The 21605-nt window shown below is 42.8% G+C and overlaps 1 protein-coding gene across 1 annotated transcript in view; it reads left to right on the top strand.

Annotated features, from left to right (window-relative positions):
• LOC138748446 (heterogeneous nuclear ribonucleoprotein U-like protein 1) overlaps window positions 1-21605 on the top strand; it is a 66778-nt gene that overhangs the window by 33651 nt on the left and 11522 nt on the right. Inside the window, exons 8-12 of the mRNA XM_069908690.1 lie at window positions 106-369; window positions 12225-12347; window positions 13031-13159; window positions 19440-19608; window positions 20073-20315. Of these exons, the coding sequence (XP_069764791.1) occupies window positions 106-369; window positions 12225-12347; window positions 13031-13159; window positions 19440-19608; window positions 20073-20315 (928 nt within the window). The remainder of the gene's footprint in view (window positions 1-105; window positions 370-12224; window positions 12348-13030; window positions 13160-19439; window positions 19609-20072; window positions 20316-21605) is intronic.

The following is a 21605-nucleotide window of genomic DNA, read 5'->3' as shown; positions in this document are numbered from 1 at the left end:
GGATTCAGCAGCCTGATAAAGTGAAGGGAAATTTGTTGTTAGCTTGAGATTGCTGCTTCAGCAAGTATCAGAAGCATTTCATTTTCACTATCCTTGCATCCTTAGAACTTTGAAGTTGGTGAAGATGTAGAGATGTCCTTCACAAAAAATGGACGGTGGCTTGGTGTTGCATTCAGGGCCAGAAAAACAGCTCTTGGTGGACGTCCATTGTTCCCGCATGTGTTGACAAAAAACTGCGCTGTTGAATTCAACTTTGGGCAGAAAGAACCGTGGTGCAGAATTCCTGATGGGTTCACGTACATTCAGCATGTGCCCGTAGATCAGCGGATACCGGGTACCACAGGACCAAAGACAAAGGCAGAGTGTGAAGTAAGTCTACAGATAAGATTGGAAAGGTAGCTTGGAATTCTAATATCTGGTCATCTTTTATGGGGCAAAAAAGAAGTTTTCTTGGTTGAATTCCCAAACTAGGCCTTTTTGAACTATGTGTCTAATACTAACCATCTTCACTTCTATGTTTTCAATGTTGCTGCACAATACAGCATTAAATTCCCATTGAAAACAAAAAAAAACCAATTGTTGGAAAACAAACAAAAGTTGAGAATGCAAAAAACCTCAGTCAGGCAACATAAACAAATATAAACAACTGTGCATTCCAGTGCAAAAGTTAGTCCTTCAATCAGCTTGTCGTTGAGGAGTCTGATGGTGGAAGGGGCAGCAGCTGTTCCTGAACCTGCTGGTGCGAGTCTGGTGGCACTGATCTCCTTTTTGTTTGAATATTTTATTTATGATTTTCCAAACTTAAGCAGTTATCAACATTATCCATGTCAATATTAACAACATCAGCATTGACTACAGTTTACAATTATCCATTGTATAGTTTTCAGCTCTTTTCGTCCCGCTCCATCCCCACCCCCACATTTAACATTTAACACACACAACATTTAAGACACTCACAACAAAGGTATAAGACGTATATCATGGGTTTACGGTTTGTCACGACATGGCGGCCAGAGCTCAGGCTGTTTGCTTCTCTTTGACTTTTCCTGATTGGGATCCCAGCAATTGAGGGATATACGGGGAAGGAGTGATGGCCCACACCATAATTGTGCTCCTATGGATTTTAAGTATGGTTGCCAAATTTTCACAAAAGTGTTATACTTTTTTAAGTTGGAAGTAATTTTCTCCAGGGGAACACAACTTTGCATTTCTGTGTTCCAGCAAGGAATGCTCAGTCAGGAGCTGGACTTCCGGGTAACCATTATATACTTCCTGGCCACTGCCAATGCGATCATTACGAATTGGATTTGAAACTTGCACAGGTTCATTGAAAGTCTTGTGTCCGTTATGTTTCCCAACAGTCACAACTCTAGGTCCTGTGGGAATTTTTTTACCTATCATTTTTTTTTCTTGGACTTGGTCTAGTAATTCCACCCAGAAGGGTCTCACCTTGGTACATATCCAGGTTGCGTGCACAAAGATTCTTGTCTCAATGCCACATCTAAAGCATTGGTCTTGCAATTCGGGTTTAGATCTGTTCAATTTTTGCAGTGTCAGGTTCACCTGGTGTAGAAAGTTGTATTGTACCAGCCTGTACAGCACATTAATGTTTGCAGTCATGCTGATCGAACACAAGTCGGACCAGCACTACTCATCAATTGTTATTTCTAGTTCCGACTCCCACCTCTTTCTTGATTTATGAAGGTCTAGTTTAGGTCCTTCTGATTGGAGCAAGAAATACATTGGTGAGATTAACTTCTGTGTGTTCCCCCTCGAATCAGGGTCTCTATATCTTTGCACGCTCATGGGCCAGAGTTGGACCTAATTTGTCCTACAGAAAAGTAGCAGTCTTATTTGATAAATCATACTTATGCTTGAGTTGCTCAAACGACATTAGCTACCCACGCTTGTAACAGTCCTCTACGTACCTGATGCCATTTTGACACCAGGTGTCTAGGATCTTGTTATCTACTATCAATGTTATTGATCTGTTTGGAGTCAGGGGTGTTTTTGTGGAAAGTCTAACTTTGATTCTTGGATATTGGTTAATTTTATTCCAAATGAAGATAATTTGTTTTAGTAGAGGGCTGCCTATTTTCCAAGATAACAATATAGTGTTCCATTGATAAATAAAATCCTCTGCTACCTTCTTATACCCCGTGGAGATCAATTTTGTGCCCCAACTGGTACACCTTCCCCCTTCAAAGATTGAGGCGATGTATCTCAAGTGTTCTTATTTGTGAGTGCAAATTTTGGAAGAATCCCTGGGCCAGTGACACAGGCAGTATCTGGAAGAGGTACTGAAGTCTCGGCAACATTCATTTTAACATTGTTGACCCTACCCACTAAAGTTATGGGCAGGGACATCCATCTGTTGAAGTCCTCAATCGTCCCAAGCAATGGGTTATAATTTAGTTTACATAAATTATTCAAGTTATTGTCAATTCTGACTTCTAGATATTTTAATCCTGTTTTGTAGCCACTTTAAGTAACTTTTCTTGATATTGACTGTAATCTCCCTTAGTGGCATGGTTTCACTCTTGTCCCAGTTGACCTTATAGCCGGAGATCTCTCCATAATCCTCCAGATTAGAGAAGAGCTCAGCTTGGACAATGGGTTTTCTGGGTCTTACCGGATATATCAGAATGTCATAAGCAAATAAATCGATTTTATGTTCTTCCTGGCCTACTCCAAAACCCTTGATCCTGGCAAATGGCTTCTGCTAGTGGCTCCATGGCTAGTATGAACAGGGCTAGAGATAGTGGGTGCCCTTGTCTACTTGAGCTTGTGATGGGAAAGCTGGAGAAATTTGTCCATTGGTCACAACTTTAGCCTTGGACCCATAGCACAGTGCCCTTATCCAATTTATAAAAGTTGGCCCGAACCCCAACTTTTCCAGCACTTTAAATTAAAAAAAAATCCCACTCCAATCTATCAAGTGCCTTTCTTTGCATTAAGAGCCACAGATAAACCTCTCTCGTTTCTGGTTTGTGGCAGATGCATCATACTCAACAGTCTGCCCATGTTATCCGCTGTCTTGTCTTTTTTGCACAAAACCTGCTTGGACTTCATTTATTAGTGTCAATAAATCTTTCACCAATTTATTTGCCAGGGCTTTGGTGAGTATCTTATAGTCTGTGTTTAACAGTGAAATGGGTCTATAAAAAGAAGACGTTAGCAGATCTTTGTCTTTTTTAAGGATTGTTGTAATGATTGCTGTTGAAAAGAATTTCAGGAGCGTATAGGTCTCCATTACCTGGTCCACCACCTCCAGATCAAGAGGCATCAATAAATCTTGAAATAAAACTCAGATGGAAACAGATCCTCCCCTGGAGACTTGTTAGTCTGCAACGTATTCAATACTTTCCTTACTTCTTCTTCCATGAAGAGAAAATCTAGGCCTTCCTGTTCTTCTGGGTCGAAATTTGGAACTTAATGTATTTCAGTTTTTTATTTGTCCTTTGAGCCTGATTTTTGGAAATCCTTTTCTAGATGAGTAATGGCCACCTCCCTCATTTATTCTTTTTTTTCAGTTTTGGTATATCCAATTATTTTACTTCTTAAATGTGCTTTGAGGGTGTCCTTTAGGAGGAATTTATTGGAGTAGAGGTTCAGTTGGTATCGCAGAACATATCCCTCTGCACTCTTGTGAAACTACAGAACTCTGGCTTCTTTAACAGCAGCGTGATCAGATGCCATCTGTATGCTGTATCATGCTTATCTGGCATTTCTGTCGTCAATGTCAGGGGTGAATAATCTGAGAGAAGTCCTGCTGTGTATTTACCATTCATGATTCTACCCTCTTCATGGACTGAAGCCAAGAAAAAATTTATTCTAAAGTAGGAGTTGTGTTGTTTTGAGTAGAAGTAATAATTCCTCTCCCTTGGATGGTTCACCCTCCACATATCTTATCAAATTCAGCTCCCTCATAGCGTCAATGGTAACCCTCTCCACCTTTTTTTTGTTTACTTATCTAAGACAGGATCTAGACAAAAATTAAAATCTTCCCCAACCAGAATGTTTTCCTTTCTCTCTGCCAATCCCAGGAAAATGTCCTGTATGAACTTTTCATTATCAAAGTTGGGGCATACATAATTACTAAGGTCCAGGGTTCTGAATATATCTGGAAGTGCAATATTACAAATCTTCTTGTTCTGTCTGATCACATTCTGCACTCTCACCAGAACGCTCTTTATCAGAATTGCCACTCTCCGCCCCCCCCCCCCCCCCCCCCCCCACCTCCTTTGCATTTGAGCTGAACAGGGAGGCTATTACCTGGCCCACTCTTTTTAGTTTTGGTGTTTTCGCTCCGTTAAAATGTGTTTCTTGGAGAAAGGCCAGATCTCCCATTTTTTTTTAGTGTGCCAAGACTCTTTTTCTCTTCACTCTTCTGTTCAACCCATCATCGTTAAAACTAACATACTTTATACTTTTGGCCATTGCCTCAGAGATTTTTACCGCCTCGTGTCCATCGTTCATCCAACCTTTTTCCTTAGCAGTCTACTCCAGCCCGCCGGGCCCGTGACAAACCCTGGGAAGATAAAACAAAAATGAGGACCACAAACCCAAAAAGGACAGATAAGAGAAAAAATTTCAACAAAAGAAAAAGAAAAGTAACATAAGATACTACAGTAAACCCCAACCCCATACAACACCTACCATTGAAACTACTCCCACCTGCATACATTCCCCCTCTCCATCCCTTCACAGATCTTCCCTTCTCCCTCCACTGGTGACCGTATCTCTGACATCGTTACCACCCTCCCCCCCCCCCCAATGTTGAAGGTTGTGCCTTTCACACCCATCTACCTCCCTCTCCTCTCCACCCACCTTCTCCGTTCCTCATTACATTTCTTTCCCTTTCCTCTTCTGAACCCATTTATTTACATTCTTTACTATCATTATTTCGTGAGCATTATTCCCATTGCTGATTGGTACGTGTTGCTAGTTGTTTGATAAACGTTTGACCTTCTTTTGGGTCTGAGAAAAATTTCCTCTTTCCTCCCGGCATTATTATTGCCGGGTATCTGATTACACAGTCATACCCCATCTGCTTTGCTGCCCTTTTCAGTGGTTCCAATTCTTTCCTTTGTTTAAGGAGGGTCCCACCAATATCATCTTCTTCCTTAGCTTGGCTTCGCGGACGAAGATTTATGGAGGGGTAATGTCCACGTCAGCTGCAGGCTCGTTTGTGGCTGACAAGTCCGATGCGATATCAGGGGTTTTAAAAAAAACACTATTTCCCTCCAGCTCCAAAGACCCACCTCGTGCTTTTGATCCAGCGACCTCTGAAAGTTTTTTCTCGGTCCTGGTGGCGCAGTAACTGCCCCAGCACCAAGCATGTCCTTTGTCCAACCTATATTTCTTTTCTGATGATAGCACTGAGAATAGCGTGTGTTGGGTGGTGTGGATCTTTAATTGTTGCTCTCTCTGAAGGTAGCATTCCCCGTAGGTATTTTCAATGGTGGGAAGTGTTCTGGGCTGTGTCCACTACCTTTTGTAGTGCTTAACGTTTGTGTTTCCATGATCAGACTGTGATGCACCTGATCAGTAAACTTTCCACCACATATATCTAGAATTTTTCCAGAATTTCCGATGTCATATCAAACCTCCGCAAATTCCTGAGGAAGTAGAGGTGCTGACATGCTTTCTTCACGATGCCATTAGTGTGTTGGCTCCAGGAAAGATCCTCCAACTCCCAAGAACTTAAATTTTCTTACCTTCTCCACCTCTGATCCCCAATGATCATTGCATTGTATACCTCTGGTTTTCCCTTCCTGAAGACTCAACAATTGGCTCATTGGTTTTGGTAACATTGAGTGCAATACTATTGTTGGTGCACCATTTGGCCAAGTTTTCAATCTCCCTCTTTTTATACAACCCATTACCATGGTATTGTCAGCAAATTTGTCGATGGTGTTGTTGTCATTCTGAGCAACACAGTCATAGATATAAAGTGAGTCGAGCAGGGGGCTAAGGCTGCAGCCCTGTAATGCTCTGATACTGCTGGAGATTGTGGAGTCCTGATGATATAAGAAACAGCAATGAGAGCAGACCCTACTGAAATGGATACCGCATATTTCGGCATACATATCAACCCCAATTTTCTGGATGCCTCACTTGGCCTGTTGACTGGTGTTCACATCGACCCTGAAGATCATCCGGATTGATCTGCTGGGCATTGGCTGGAGGTGATGGCTATGGAGGGTCCATCGACACAATGCAATTTGTGATGAAGTGAGCTTTAATTTGAAAAGGATAGAAATGGCCAATAAAACCAGCAACTGTTGCTGCAAGAACATTTGATTTGTATAAGAAGTTGATAAGAGATTGGAGGAAGAGAGAAGGAACTTTAAGAAAAATGCCAAAAAGGCAATATTAGTTGAGAAAAGGAAATCACTCATTGACCAGAGATGGAAAATCATGTTGCAGAATGGGGACATAAGCAGAGGGAAGATTGCTACATAGTCACCTGAAATAAAATAAGAACATTTGCACTGCAGTGGGCTAAGTCGTACCTAGACCTCAGTAAAGATTTTGAGGATATAGATGTTGAGGCTGGTGCAATTGTTTTATGAACAGGAAAAATTTGGTAAAGGTTCCATTATTGTAGCATAATACTACATTTAGAATGCAACATGCATGAAATTCTTTAACTTTGTTGAACATGAGACTGAAAGTCACCTCTCACAGAAAGGCCTGCACCTCTCACAGAAAAGAGGCCCCAGCAAGGATTGAACTTGTGACCCCTGGGTTACAAGACTAGTGGGTTACAAGACTAGTGGGTTACAAGACTAGTGGGTTACAAGACTAGTGGGTTACAAGACTAGTGGGTTACAAGACTAGTGGGTTACAAGACTAGTGGGTTACAAGACTAGTGGGTTACAAGACTAGTGGGTTACAAGACTAGTGGGTTACAAGACTAGTGGGTTACAAGACTAGTGGGTTACAAGACTAGTGGGTTACAAGACTAGTGGGTTACAAGACTAGTGGGTTACAAGACTAGTGGGTTACAAGACTAGTGGGTTACAAGACTAGTGGGTTACAAGACTAGTGGGTTACAAGACTAGTGGGTTACAAGACTAGTGGGTTACAAGACTAGTGGGTTACAAGACTAGTGGGTTACAAGACTAGTGGGTTACAAGACTAGTGGGTTACAAGACTAGTGGGTTACAAGACTAGTGGGTTTCAAGACTAGTGGGTTTCAAGACTAGTGGGTTACAAGACTAGTGGGTTACAAGACTAGTGGGTTACAAGACTAGTGGGTTACAAGACTAGTGGGTTACAAGACTAGTGGGTTACAAGACTAGTGGGTTACAAGACTAGTGGGTTACAAGACTAGTGGGTTACAAGACTAGTGGGTTACAAGACTAGTGGGTTACAAGACTAGTGGGTTACAAGACTAGTGGGTTACAAGACTAGTGGGTTACAAGACTAGTGGGTTACAAGACTAGTGGGTTACAAGACTAGTGGGTTACAAGACTAGTGGGTTACAAGACTAGTGGGTTACAAGACTAGTGGGTTACAAGACTAGTGGGTTACAAGACTAGTGGGTTACAAGACTAGTGGGTTACAAGACTAGTGGGTTACAAGACTAGTGGGTTACAAGACTAGTGGGTTACAAGACTAGTGGGTTACAAGACTAGTGGGTTACAAGACTAGTGGGTTACAAGACTAGTGGGTTACAAGACTAGTGGGTTACAAGACTAGTGGGTTACAAGACTAGTGGGTTACAAGACTAGTGGGTTACAAGACTAGTGGGTTACAAGACTAGTGGGTTACAAGACTAGTGGGTTACAAGACTAGTGGGTTACAAGACTAGTGGGTTACAAGACTAGTGGGTTACAAGACTAGTGGGTTACAAGACTAGTGGGTTACAAGACTAGTGGGTTACAAGACTAGTGGGTTACAAGACTAGTGGGTTACAAGACTAGTGGGTTACAAGACTAGTGGGTTACAAGACTAGTGGGTTACAAGACTAGTGGGTTACAAGACTAGTGGGTTACAAGACTAGTGGGTTACAAGACTAGTGGGTTACAAGACTAGTGGGTTACAAGACTAGTGGGTTACAAGACTAGTGGGTTACAAGACTAGTGGGTTACAAGACTAGTGGGTTACAAGACTAGTGGGTTACAAGACTAGTGGGTTACAAGACTAGTGGGTTACAAGACTAGTGGGTTACAAGACTAGTGGGTTACAAGACTAGTGGGTTACAAGACTAGTGGGTTACAAGACTAGTGGGTTACAAGACTAGTGGGTTACAAGACTAGTGGGTTACAAGACTAGTGGGTTACAAGACTAGTGGGTTACAAGACTAGTGGGTTACAAGACTAGTGGGTTACAAGACTAGTGGGTTACAAGACTAGTGGGTTACAAGACTAGTGGGTTACAAGACTAGTGGGTTACAAGACTAGTGGGTTACAAGACTAGTGCTCTAACCACTGAACTATCAGAACATTATGACTAAAAAGCAAAAATTGTATAGAAACTACCAAAAGATCTTGATCATAAAGTAAGTTTTCACCAGTTTATTATACGTAACCACCAGAAACATCAGTTTGCTTTGGCAAATATCAGTAACGTAGACGGAACCCCCATCAATTACGACATGATAGGCAATCTTCAAATGCAAAATTAAACCAAAAATGAAATTCCCTGAAGGTATTTTTGTACATTTTCATGAAAAAGGATGGATGGACAATGTGTGGAACAGGTGGGCAGGTGGTTTACACAAAGAACTGAGTTTGCTGGTCTGGGATATGTTTCATAGCCACTTAACTGAGAAAACTAATAGCACTATATAATACTTGGTGGTTATCCTGGGTGGTTTGACATCTCTATTGCAACCTCTCAATGTCTGCTTGAACAAGCCATTCAAAGATCATGGGCGTGAGGAATGGAATGCATGGATGTCGAGTGCATAAAAGTCAATTACAAAAGGCGTGGCAATGCGTGCTGGATCACTTGATGTACTGTGTAACTTTGTGCTCAAGGCATGGGACAAAGGTAGAGATTGTGATAAAACTGTTTAAAAGGTATGGTCTCTCTTGTGCAATTGAGGCACAGAAGATGATTTATTGTGGGACACTGACGACGAAGCTGAAACCACCTCATCAGATCCAGACCGGGACCTGTATGCTGACTGTTTAATCAGTGAGAGTATGGATGTGCTTGGTGCCATCTTTGCTTCAGACGATGATTGCGAGAGTGATTTTAAAGGGTTCTACATGTGCTGTTTTTTCAATAAAGATCTCAATGAATATCTGTCGCAGTTGGGTTTTTGTTTTTCAAGGGTCAACTTGTACGCTGGACCAGCATGGATTGGATTTTGAGCTGAATTTAAGGTCTCAAAAGTATATCTGGTGAATAAGTCGACCTCCCCCTTTTTTTTTTAATTAAGAGGTTTTTTTTGGGTTTCATGACTCAACTTGTTTGCCAAAATATTCGGTATATTGTTCCAGCTTCCTTTGCACAGGGAAGCATCCTTTCAACATGCACTTTGGCAACCATCCTTGGATTATTTTTTTGATGTCATATCTCATTCTTAATTCCACAGAGCTGCAGTATAATCTATCTTTCCCCATGAGGCAACCTAATTAATCCCAGAAGTTAACCCAGTGAATCTTCTCTGAATCCCTCCAGTGTACGTATTTAGCTTGAAAAAGGAGTCCAAACGCTCCACACATGCTACAGGTGTGGTCTTACCCAAGGCTTGAATAGCTGAAGCAAAGCTTCCCCATTTTTATGTTTCATCTTTTTGATAAAGGCCAGAATTCTATTTACTTGCCTAAATACTTGCAATATCTGTATTGCAACTCTCTTTTGTATATATTCCTCTGTTCAGTAGCTTAGTGTGATCTCTATTAAAGCATTAATATGAAATCATAATCTGTTATTTTAAAAGTGGTTATTGTTGTGCCTTGGCATCGTGCATGGTCTGCAGTAAATTTTCCCTATAATTAACCTATTTCCCTGAGAGATTGCTTTGAACCCTCCTCAAAATTTTGAGTTTAGTGTGATTTTTATATTGTCAACAAATTTGGATTCAGTACTGAGGCCTTTTCATTTAATCATTAATCCATAATAAGTAGATGGGGTCCCAGTATTGATCCCTGTGACACCTGTCCTCCTTGTGCTTACCAACCTGGTAGGACTTATTCTGACAGTTTGCTATTAGCCAGTCTTCTCTCTGTGCTGATGTTACCCCAAGACATTTGCTCTTGTGCAGTCACCTTCTTATGTGGCATTTCATCAAATGCCACAAGGCAATCCAAATGCTGAATCCCAAGTCCAATCTGCTGCTCCACCTTTGATCCACCCTACTATGTACATCCTGAAAAAAAATACAAATTGTCAAACCTGAATTCCTTTCCATCTAATCATACTGTAATTTCCTTAATGTTGTGCAGCGGACACTTTAATATTGGGTGTAGTGTTTTCCGCTCTCTCCTCTTCTTTGAAAAAGAAAGTTATATGTATGGTTTTAGAATCTTGAGAATTTTTGAACATTGCAACAGGGATGTTTTGACAGTGCACTGTGGATAATTACAGTCGATCAAATTTAAACTAAAGCAAACAAAAGTGATTGATAAATCTTAAATGCACAGATTATTTTAAATTTGAGCATACACTATCAATAACTGGAGGATGAAGTTAAACAGATCAAGTTAGGTCAATACATGGTGGCATCTCATTGAATATATTTAAGAGGGAATTAGATACATTTCTTCAGTATAAGGGAATTGGGGGTTACGGAGAGAAGGCAGGGACGGGGTACTGAACTTTAACATCAGCCATGATCTCATTGAATGGCAGAGCAGGCTCGAAGGGCCGAATGACCTACTCCTGCTCCTATCTTCTATGTTTCTATGTAATGTTTATCAGAGTGAACACACAAGTGCGCAAGAAATGGGCTTGCAACTGATCCCTCCCCTCGGTCCCGCTTCCCTCCCCTCGGTCCCGCTTCCCTCCCCTCGGTCCCGCTTCCCTCCCCTCGGTCCCGCTTCCCTCCCCTCGGTCCCGCTTCCCTCCCCTCGGTCCCGCTTCCCTCCCCTCGGTCCCGCTTCCCTCCCCTCGGTCCCGCTTCCCTCCCCTCGGTCCCGCTTCCCTCCCCTCGGTCCCGCTTCCCTCCCCTCGGTCCCGCTTCCCTCCCCTCGCTCCCGCTTCCCTCCCCTCGCTCCCGCTTCCCTCCCCTCGCTCCCGCTTCCCTCCCCTCGCTCCCGCTTCCCTCCCCTCGCTCCCGCTTCCCTCCCCTCGCTCCCGCTTCCCTCCCCTCGCTCCCGCTTCCCTCCCCTCGCTCCCGCTTCCCTCCCCTCGCTCCCGCTTCCCTCCCCTCGCTCCCGCTTCCCTCCCCTCGCTCCCGCTTCCCTCCCCTCGCTCCCGCTTCCCTCCCCTCGCTCCCGCTTCCCTCCCCTCGCTCCCGCTTCCCTCCCCTCGCTCCCGCTTCCCTCCCCTCGCTCCCGCTTCCCTCCCCTCGCTCCCGCTTCCCTCCCCTCGCTCCCGCTTCCCTCCCCTCGCTCCCGCTTCCCTCCCCTCGCTCCCGCTTCCCTCCCCTCGCTCCCGCTTCCCTCCCCTCGCTCCCGCTTCCCTCCCCTCGCTCCCGCTTCCCTCCCCTCGCTCCCGCTTCCCTCCCCTCGCTCCCGCTTCCCTCCCCTCGCTCCCGCTTCCCTCCCCTCGCTCCCGCTTCCCTCCCCTCGCTCCCGCTTCCCTCCCCTCGCTCCCGCTTCCCTCCCCTCGCTCCCGCTTCCCTCCCCTCGCTCCCGCTTCCCTCCCCTCGCTCCCGCTTCCCTCCCCTCGCTCCCGCTTCCCTCCCCTCGCTCCCGCTTCCCTCCCCTCGCTCCCGCTTCCCTCCCCTCGCTCCCGCTTCCCTCCCCTCGCTCCCGCTTCCCTCCCCTCGCTCCCACTTCCCTCCCCTCTTTGCAAACTTGTGGTTTGCTCATGACGTGATGGAAGAGCTGTAGCCTCGATGCCCTCATTGTTTCACTCCTGGCAGCTAGTCTCACTACTTGCTCAAGCTTTTTTTAATCACCTATTGTATCAAATATTGTTTGATATCATTATCTCTTACAAAATGGATTTTATTGCATCAGGGGTCCCATTTGCAAGAACTTGTATATGTAAGGCTTAATTTATTGAAAGAGAAAAGGTGAGAATAATTGAAGAGACTGGGAGAGAAAGACATGAATGAATGATGAGAATTGAAAAGTTTTATTTATTTTTCACAGATTCTGATGATGGTTGGCCTTCCGGCAGCTGGGAAAACGACATGGGCAGCGATGCATGCAGCCAGCAACCCATGGAAAAAATACAACATTCTTGGAACAAATGCCATCATGGAAAAGATGAAAGTAGGTACATGGTGGGGAGAGTGACCCATTTCTTACACAATCCTGAATGGTGTGTAGCTGAACTGGTTCTTCATTCTGTTTGTTTCTCCAACGGTAAACTTTGGTTCAATGTCCAATTTTTTCATCAGAATTTCAAAAATGACTTTTGGGACTAACAGAGTGTCAGTGATTCTGTACGCTGGTTGGATTTTTCGCGTTCCTCTATTGAATGTTGGAGAAATTAAGTCGAATTGTAATTCTGTGATGAACTATTTCCACGGCCAAAAGTCACTTTGCAATGAAAGTGGTGATATTTTTCAAAAAAATTATTCTGCCACAGAATACAGGTGCATTCACAAATGTTGAATAATCGATGCGGGTAGGCTGAACTTGTCTTAAATATCATTTGATTTGTCATTCCCTTGAATTTTGTAAAATAGTGATTCTGCATGAATTGCAAATTGTGTTTTTCTCCCCCATGATGTCAGCAACTGGGAAGATAAAAAGAAACATTTGTGTAAAGGGCAGTTGGCGACTGTAAAAGACAATCTTGGCTAACGGTTTCTGAAAGATTGACAAGCCCAAATGCAAGTTGGGAGAATTGCATTGATTACAAAACAGTGAGTTCTTTCCGGAAACCAGTAGTCACTTGGATCCAAAGAATTCAGTTCTTTCAACATCTGGCATCTCTGCTATTTTTGCAGGTGATGGGACTTCGACGTCAACGCAATTATGCTGGCCGTTGGGATGTCTTGATTCAGCAAGCAACTCAGTGCTTGAACCGTCTCATCCAGATTGCTGCTCGCAAGAAACGTAACTACATTCTCGACCAGGTACTGTTGTGTTTCCGTGGCCCACTGACACGTTAGATAAGTTGCCTAAACCAGTTTGTATATGGTATCAAAGTAGTTGTTGCCATCATTAAGTAAACGCCCTTGTAATATTTCATGAAAATATTGTAAATGTAGATGGATTTTATTTTTTTGCTTGAGGAGCAAATGAAAATATCCGCAGCAAGTAAAGAACAAATATTAAAACGATTTAATGATGTGCTGCTTAGAAAATAACATCAGTGGTGAGTAAGTGATAATCTCCATGGTTAATGAGTTTTAAAAGAAAATGATTTGAATAATAAAGATAGTGATTGGAACTTTATGGATTGTTAAATAATTTGTGTGCAGGTAAGTTAATGCTAACAAACATTGGCTTTTCAGAACCTGCAAGATGGACATGGTAAGTACTGGTGCAAAGAGAAGTCTGTGGAACAGGATTATTGTAAGTACCCCTGGTAAGTAGTTGTATGTTGTTTTGTCTAAGACAGATGTTCTATTGAAGAACTGGTGAGTAGAGGTATGTATACAGAGGTGTAGTCAGGGTCAATACAGTATTTTTTCTTTCTTTTTCAATCTTTCATTGGTTTTTATAGGAAATACAATACAATATTTTTTCTCATTAGATTTTTAGGAGCTTGTTGACCCTGGAAGCCACTTTTATGAACTCCCAGTTATATTTTTAGATGCTACCATACATGATAGCTAAATCAGCCATCTGCTATAGAATGCTGTAATATGCTCATTTAGTTTGCCCTACTTTTAAGTCCTGATGTAATTTAATGAAATTGGCTTTTCAGTAAAATTTGAGAAATTTAATAGGATTCATGTTTTCAAAGCATACACTGATTAAACACTTTACCAAAGTGAAAAGTTGGAGAGAGAGGAGGGGAATTGTCACTTTTCCCCATAGTGATCAATCCTCTAATCTCTTGCAGATTTCTTTCATCATTAACAAATTAGATCTTCCATGTACCTTGAAGAAATTTCAAGTAGTACATTTTAAAGACTTGTACAGTTTCTACATTTCACATTTATGTTTGGTGTGTTTGTTGCAATTGATTGCTGCAAGGGTTTGACTTCTTTGTTGCTCCATAATTTTGGGAATCTAGGTGTAGAAATACCTTGAAATCTAAATGCAAATTGAGCAGATTTTATGCAAGCTGAAATTGTTGGAGTCTTTTGGTGAAGATTAAATATAAATTTGAAATTGTCATAGAGTTGTGTTCTACCCTTTCTTCCTTGAGTGACAAATGATGGTTGCAATATAATTCCACTATTGAACAGTTCACTGATGTAGTGAGCTTTACAATCTTTTGTAGGTCGTTACATGTATATTGCCAACAGAATAGTGAAAAAGAATCTGCCACTGTTGTCCTTATTTAAAAGCTGCTGACAGAACCATTGAGACTGCCCCTCCAGTTAATCGTGAAATTTTCCATTGCCCCACTGCCCGGCCTTCTCCCCATAATCTTTGATGCCCTGGCTAATCAAGAACGTATCAATATCTGTCTTAAATGACCTGGCCTCGACAACCGTTTAACGACAACTAATTTGCCACCCTCTGTTCTAGTTGGGTGCCCTTTCATCCTCAAGTTGTACCCACTTGTCCTAGACTCTCCCACCATGGGAACAATGTTTCTGCATCTACTCTGTCGATGCCTTTCAACGTATAAAATGTTTCAATGAGATTTCTTCTCTCTTCCCCCCCCTCCCCCCAATTCTCCTAAATTCCAACAAGTACATACTAAAAACTATCAAATGTTCCGTACCAAAAATATACAATTGCAAATATGAGAATTTGTGGTTTCTAGCTTAGTTTTATTAAATTTTTATATTGTCGGGTTGGGCTGATTGCTTATGGAGTTTCTTCTATTCATACCAAAATGGGAGATATTCTAGTGATCAGGTCGAAATTATTAGTCTTTGGATTAAACAGTGCTGCTCCTTTTGTTTCAGATTTTACTTGAAGATCATTTACAACTTTTAAAAAAATTTTCTGTGTTTGATTGGGTGCGAGGGGATGGTGAACATTTGAGAAAAAACTACTTATCTAAGGCTTCAGAAACCAAGAACAGCATGGACAGAATTTGCTTATTTTTGTGATGTTTAAAAAAAATCCAAAGAGTTTGAACAAAATGATAAACAAAGCAGGCTTGACACAGAAGAATTAACCACAGATTGGAATGGACCATTCAATCAAATTCTGTGTGGTTTATGCAAACCTTGCGGTTAAACTTGTAATAATGGTTCAAAGAGGAAGAGAATGCAATAAAATTAGACAATGGCAAAATGATGGTTGGTTGGAAGGAAGGAGTTGCAGAAATTGAGTTTTATCTGCAACTTCAAAGTGATCATTTGAATTTTAGGAAGCTAATTTCGAGGTGTTTTGTAGCTTTCCTTGTGTTTCTTGAGAAATTCTAAATTGGGAAATTGGAAATGGAAACTAATCTCGTTTTTACTATTCTCTTTCTCTCATGTGCTGTCAGGAAAATGGTGTGAAAGGAAGCCATTTTTCAAATTATCTAGCCATTAATGTGGACAGGTTCTTGGACCTCCTGTGTCACAGGAGAAGTTAGACTGCGCAACCTTTGAATCTTCAATGTCAAAATATGTCGAGGACTCGTGGTGAATTACCATAATGACTAGTTCAAGAAGAAATTGTGGGTGGCTCTGTTAGTGCAATGCTGTTACAGCAATAGCAATCTGGGTTTGAATTCGGTGCTGTCTGTAAGAAGTTTGTACATTCTCCCCATGTCTCAAGAATCCTTTATTGTTATGTAATAATACAGAACTTGGCACCCCTTATAGTACAAAAGAAAGAGGAGCAAAAGAGAGTCCCTTCAGAGACTTTGAGTATCTGTGGATTCGTCTCCAGCGCTCTCACAGCCTCTGCAGCCACAAAGACTCCTGTTCGATCCATCAACAACCAGGGCTCCAGATCCAATCCTCCAATATGATTGGGAAGTCTTCAGCACCCAAAGACTTTTGGGAGCCCTTCCTGTCCTCAGCACCCTCTCTAATCTCAATTCCGATAATCTGGTTCCGATAAACCAGTCTCCAGCAGCCCACAGCCTGTGCAGGTTGCCAACAGCCCGTATTGATCACTCAGCTGCTGAGCCCCTGCCTGGTCTGTTGCTGTATTCACTGTCCTATAGACTTGGCTTCCTCTGGGTACTCTGGTTCCCTCCCATTTTTCAAATGGGGGGGAGGTATCAGGTTAATTGGGATACAATAGCCTGTTACCGTGCTGTGTCTAAATTTAAAAAAGAAACTGGCGATGAGTTGCACCAGAATGAGTTTTGGGAAGATTCTTGTGATCATTAGTTTGAACTAAAATCCGTGAGCATCAGAAACAACTGGGAAGATCCAGACGGCTAAGCTGTAGGGATAGTCTGGAAGGATTTTTAGAAAATTTTGAATTGTCTCTATGTGTTACTCCTGAGGCAAATTCAGATTTGTGTTGTAAAGGAAATGTAATGTTGTGGATCAGAGAGAGATAGACATGAACAAGTTTAAAATTGGGAATTATTTGATTTGGAAAATAAGTTGATTCTTTCCCCCATGTTTGGATAGTTTAGTCTTTACATTTGTACATAATTTGTAGTTGGCCTCACAGTCTGCTGATGGGTCAGAGAATTGTGTATCGAAGAATGGAAAATTCTCCAAGGTGGGATTGTCAGAGGACATGAGCTGAGAGTTAGGGGCCATAAATAAAGAGGAAACATGAGGGAAGACTTCTTTACTCAGACAGTGGTGGCTGTGTGGAATGAGCTTCTGGACGATATTAGCATTTAAAGAGAAGTTGAATATGTATATGGACAGGAAAGGAATGGAGGGTTACGGTTTGAATGTAGGTCAATGGGGTTAGATGGGAGAAAGTGTTCGGCTGGATTTGAAGGGCCAAGTTGGCCTGTTGTTATATGGTCGGGTGATCTGTAGTTCAGTGCGTGATGGAAAATAATTCATTTTGAGGCAATAATCAATGGGCTTTTTGCCCATTTTCTTTCAAGTGTATGTTTAGCATGATAAAGACTTGAAACTGTCTTGTGAAATGAGGAGTGGGATGGAAAAGAAATGGATGGCAAGCTGTGCTGGAAGAAAGGCTCTCAAAAATAGGTTTGGAAAAAGTGTGAACAGAAATGGAAAGTCAACCAGAGATAATTAGACACAGCAGATGCTGGAAAGTGAAGCTAAACGCAATCTGCTGGAGGAACTCGGAATCACTGAGAGAAAATGCTGAACTCCTCTATCGAGAGAATCAGTGGAGAAGAGGTTAAAGCGTACAACCAAAGCTCTCAAATGTAGATGAGTGGTGTTGTCTTGGTGGCCAGACCCACCACCTCCTGTGCTGTGTGATGCTACGATCTGCTGCTGAGTGTTAAAGGTGATGTTGGATGGTCCTTTCTCTACAGAGGGTGGGGGAACGTGTTGCTTAGTTTATCCCATCTCTCAGAAGTGCTGAAATGCTCCACCAGGGGTTGCAGTTGTTTGAAATGTCCAGAAGATGATTGCTGATGGAAGGAGTTGTGGAACAAGCAAGCACATTGATCTGAAGTGGACACAAAGCCACTCTTTATAAAAACTCCAAGCATTAACATCAAAATCCGCCCTGAATTGCAAACAGAGCAGGAACTAAGAGTAGATTTGTTTATTTCCATGCATTGTCTACTCATGATTGAACATTAACAGAGTGCCATGATAAAACTGGCATTATTTTTCCTGTAAATTGCAATTTGGAGGATTCTTACACAATACAAATTATGTAGATAAAACAAAATCAAACGATCGTACTGGAGTGATTGACAAGTGAACCCTTATTCTAGCTGGGACGAGTGGCATTGATGTTTACAGTGCTTTAGAACAAAGTGTCTGAATTGGACAAAAATGTGGCCCTTTCAAACTAGTATTTGTTACTTGCAATGGCCAGTTGATCTTTTTAAGGGCAGTGATAGAAAAGGAACATGTGAAGTGCCCAAATGAGATGACGTGCTCGATAATTAAACCTGCTTTTCTATTCATTACTTGTGATCTGTACATATTGAAAATTTACTGTGAGCTTGATGTTTGTTTATCTAGATTTTGGTTGGTCAAATTGTGGGTTTTGTTGGATATTGATTTTTTAAAAATTGATACTAATGACAGAGTTTGGAGAGATTCAGAGATTCTTTAACAGCTGTTGAGATAAGAAACAAGAAATAGGAGAAAGAGTAGGTTAACTGGGCCTGTTGAGCCGACTCGGCCATTTTGGCCTGTTGAGCCGACTCGGCCATTTTGGCCTGTTGAGCCGACTCGGCCATTTTGGCCTGTTGAGCCGACTCGGCCATTTTGGCCTGTTGAGCCGACTCGGCCATTTTGGCCTGTTGAGCCGACTCGGCCATTTTGGCCTGTTGAGCCGACTCGGCCATTTTGGCCTGTTGAGCCGACTCGGCCATTTTGGCCTGTTGAGCCGACTCGGCCATTTTGGCCTGTTGAGCCGACTCGGCCATTTTGGCCTGTTGAGCCGACTCGGCCATTTTGGCCTGTTGAGCCGACTCGGCCATTTTGGCCTGTTGAGCCGACTCGGCCATTTTGGCCTGTTGAGCCGACTCGGCCATTTTGGCCTGTTGAGCCGACTCGGCCATTTTGGCCTGTTGAGCCGACTCGGCCATTTTGGCCTGTTGAGCCGACTCGGCCATTTTGGCCTGTTGAGCCGACTCGGCCATTTTGGCCTGTTGAGCTAAGATCATGGCTGATCCAGCTGTGAACTCTGCTCCATCTCTTGAACCCTTAATTCCCCAACAACATAAAATGTGTCTACAAAAAAAGGAGGCGTCTTCTACGGGTTCCTTGGTCAGAAGGTAGGAGATTGAAATTGCCAGTCAGGGTATATTATTTTTTGTCCAAGATCAGGTGTGTTCAAATTAATCATTGTGAAATGGTTTGAAATAATTAGTAGAGCAGGGAGTAGTTGTAGGAGAGAGGAACAGATATAATGTTACAGGCCTTTTGTATGGCCAGCTTAAAGTATTAGTTTGCTTCACCTAAATTATGGAGCAGCAAGGAATCTTCCAAAGCCTTTCAAATCAGCCTTGCACACATCACATTAAAAACGTTCAGAATGGTGATTCCAAAACCAGCGGTAAGTTGATTTTTGAGAGGAGAGGGCCAAGGTGCCCATCCTGCCTAAAAGCTTGAGCTCTGAGGGGTAAAAGTGTTTATTTCATCATTTACAGGCCTTGTTGTCTGCCACCCAAGCAACAAATAATGAACAATTTTGCCTCTTCTTTGTCACCATTGCTAGACAAATGTTTATGGATCAGCACAGAGACGAAAAATGCGTCCTTTTGAAGGGTTTCAACGCAAGGCTATTGTAATTTGTCCCACGGATGCCGATTTAAAAGAACGAACAATAAAGCGCACTGATGAGGAAGGAAAGGATGTTCCTGATCATGCAGTTTTAGAAATGAAAGGTAGGAACCTAGAAATGCAAATCCTGTTTTTTTAATATAAAAAAACAGTTGGAAGGAAAAAGCATCAAGTCAGGGAGTTCTTTTCCCCTTCATTCATTGTGACTTAATCCACATCAAACCCATTCCACCATTGCTTCCCTCTTACCGGACGTACACCCTGTCGACCCGAGGTCAGTACACTAAGAATATTATGGGCATCACCAGATTCTCTGATTTATGTGATGTCCATAAATGCGTTGATGATAACCAGTTACCATGTTGTGCCAAACAAATCTGCTTGGAAATGAGAAGCAGTTTTCTGGAGTCTGTCAGCACCATTTTTTCTTTAAACCCTGCTTTTTCCCAGAGATGAATGGTGTGGGATCACCGGCGCCAAGGTCCACCCTGATGCAGCTCAACGCTTCTGGGTGATGCCATTAACTTGTGTCTTGGTTTTTTCCCCCATTTTGTCACTGTGCGCGCAGCAAACTTCACTCTGCCGGTGGTGGACGATTTCCTTGATGACGTGTCCTACATCGAGCTGCAGAAGGAGGAGTCGCAGAAGCTGGTGAGCGAGTACAATGAAGAAGGCAAGAGGGCCGGCCCACCCCCCGATAAACGCTTTGACAACCGGTCCCCAGGCTTCCGTGGGCGGGGAAACTTCAACCGATTCGACAGTCGCGGTGGGCAAACATCTCGTGGCTTCTCCCGTGGTGGATTCCGAGGAGGTTAGTAATTGTTTCCCAAGAAACAGGACCCCACTTTAAGCTTGATACCTTTGGAACATTGATCCTTTCTGTCCTGAATTGGGCAATGCTATGGCAGAGCTGGTGGAGCTGCTGCCTGTATGGGAATTGCACGCTACAGATACAATTCATTGTCATGTAATAAAACAGAAATGTAATATTATGTGAGATTGCCTTGGTTTGCCATAAGGCAATTAGAGATTTGTCTATAGCATTGCCCAGCATCCCTCTACTCTCACCCAGAGCACCGACGTGCCTCAGAGCTATGTGCTGCGCCCTCTTTTGTACTCCCTTTTCACCTATGACTGTGTTCCTGTACATGATTCTAACTCCATAATCAAGTTTACGGACCACACCACAGTAGTTAGCCTGATCAGAGGGGGTGATGAGACAGCCTATAGGGATGAGGTCCAGCACCTGGCCCTTAACACCCAGAAGGCCAAGGAGATCATTGAGGACTTCAGGCATGCTGGGAGGCACACTCATGCCCCTATCTACATCAATGGAGCTGTAGTGGAACATGTATCAAGCTTCACATTCCTCGGTGTCCACATTTCCAGTGATCTCACCTGGCCGCTGAACTCTTCCATCCTGATCAAAAAGGTGCAACAGCGCCTTTATTTCCTGCGGAGCATAAAGAAAACTCCTGTTCCAGAATACTGTTGGATTTTTACCACTGTACCATTGAGACCATACTCACCTGTGCATCTCAGTGTGGTATGGCATCTGTCCCATATCAGACTGTAAAGCTCTCCAGCGTGTGGTGAAAACTGTCCAGCGAATTATCAGCACCCAGTTCCCCACCATTGAGGGCATCTATCAGAAATGCTGCCTGGGCAGAGTGAAAAGCATTATCAAAGATGCATCTCACCCTAACTATGGGCTTTTTACTCTCCTTCCATCCAGTACAGGACAGAACCAGCAGGCTCAGGAAGAATTTCTTCCGAGGCGGTGACCCTGCTGTACCTCACAGCACAGTGTTGAGCATTATTGTACCCATATTGTACTGTCAGTATTTGTTACTTGTTTGTATGCTGGAGAGCTTGCTTTTCCATTACTTGTAAATAGCATTATTTATTGTACTTCAGGTTAGATACCAATTGCATTTCATTGTGGCTTTGCATCTGCACTTGACACGATGACATTATAGTCGAATCTAATCGAATCTAATCTGCAAGTGTCCGTGGAAGTGGGTTCTTGGTCCACATAGATTTGGTGGGCTGAACAGCTTACTTCCGTGCGTATCTCTGCGACTCTTCATATCAAACTTCG

The sequence above is a fragment of the Narcine bancroftii genome, chromosome 13, assembly GCF_036971445.1.
Source record: "Narcine bancroftii isolate sNarBan1 chromosome 13, sNarBan1.hap1, whole genome shotgun sequence".
Lineage (NCBI taxonomy): Eukaryota > Metazoa > Chordata > Chondrichthyes > Torpediniformes > Narcinidae > Narcine > Narcine bancroftii.
The sequence above is the reverse complement of the archived record's forward strand: the minus strand, read 5'-3'. Positions and strand labels throughout refer to the sequence as shown.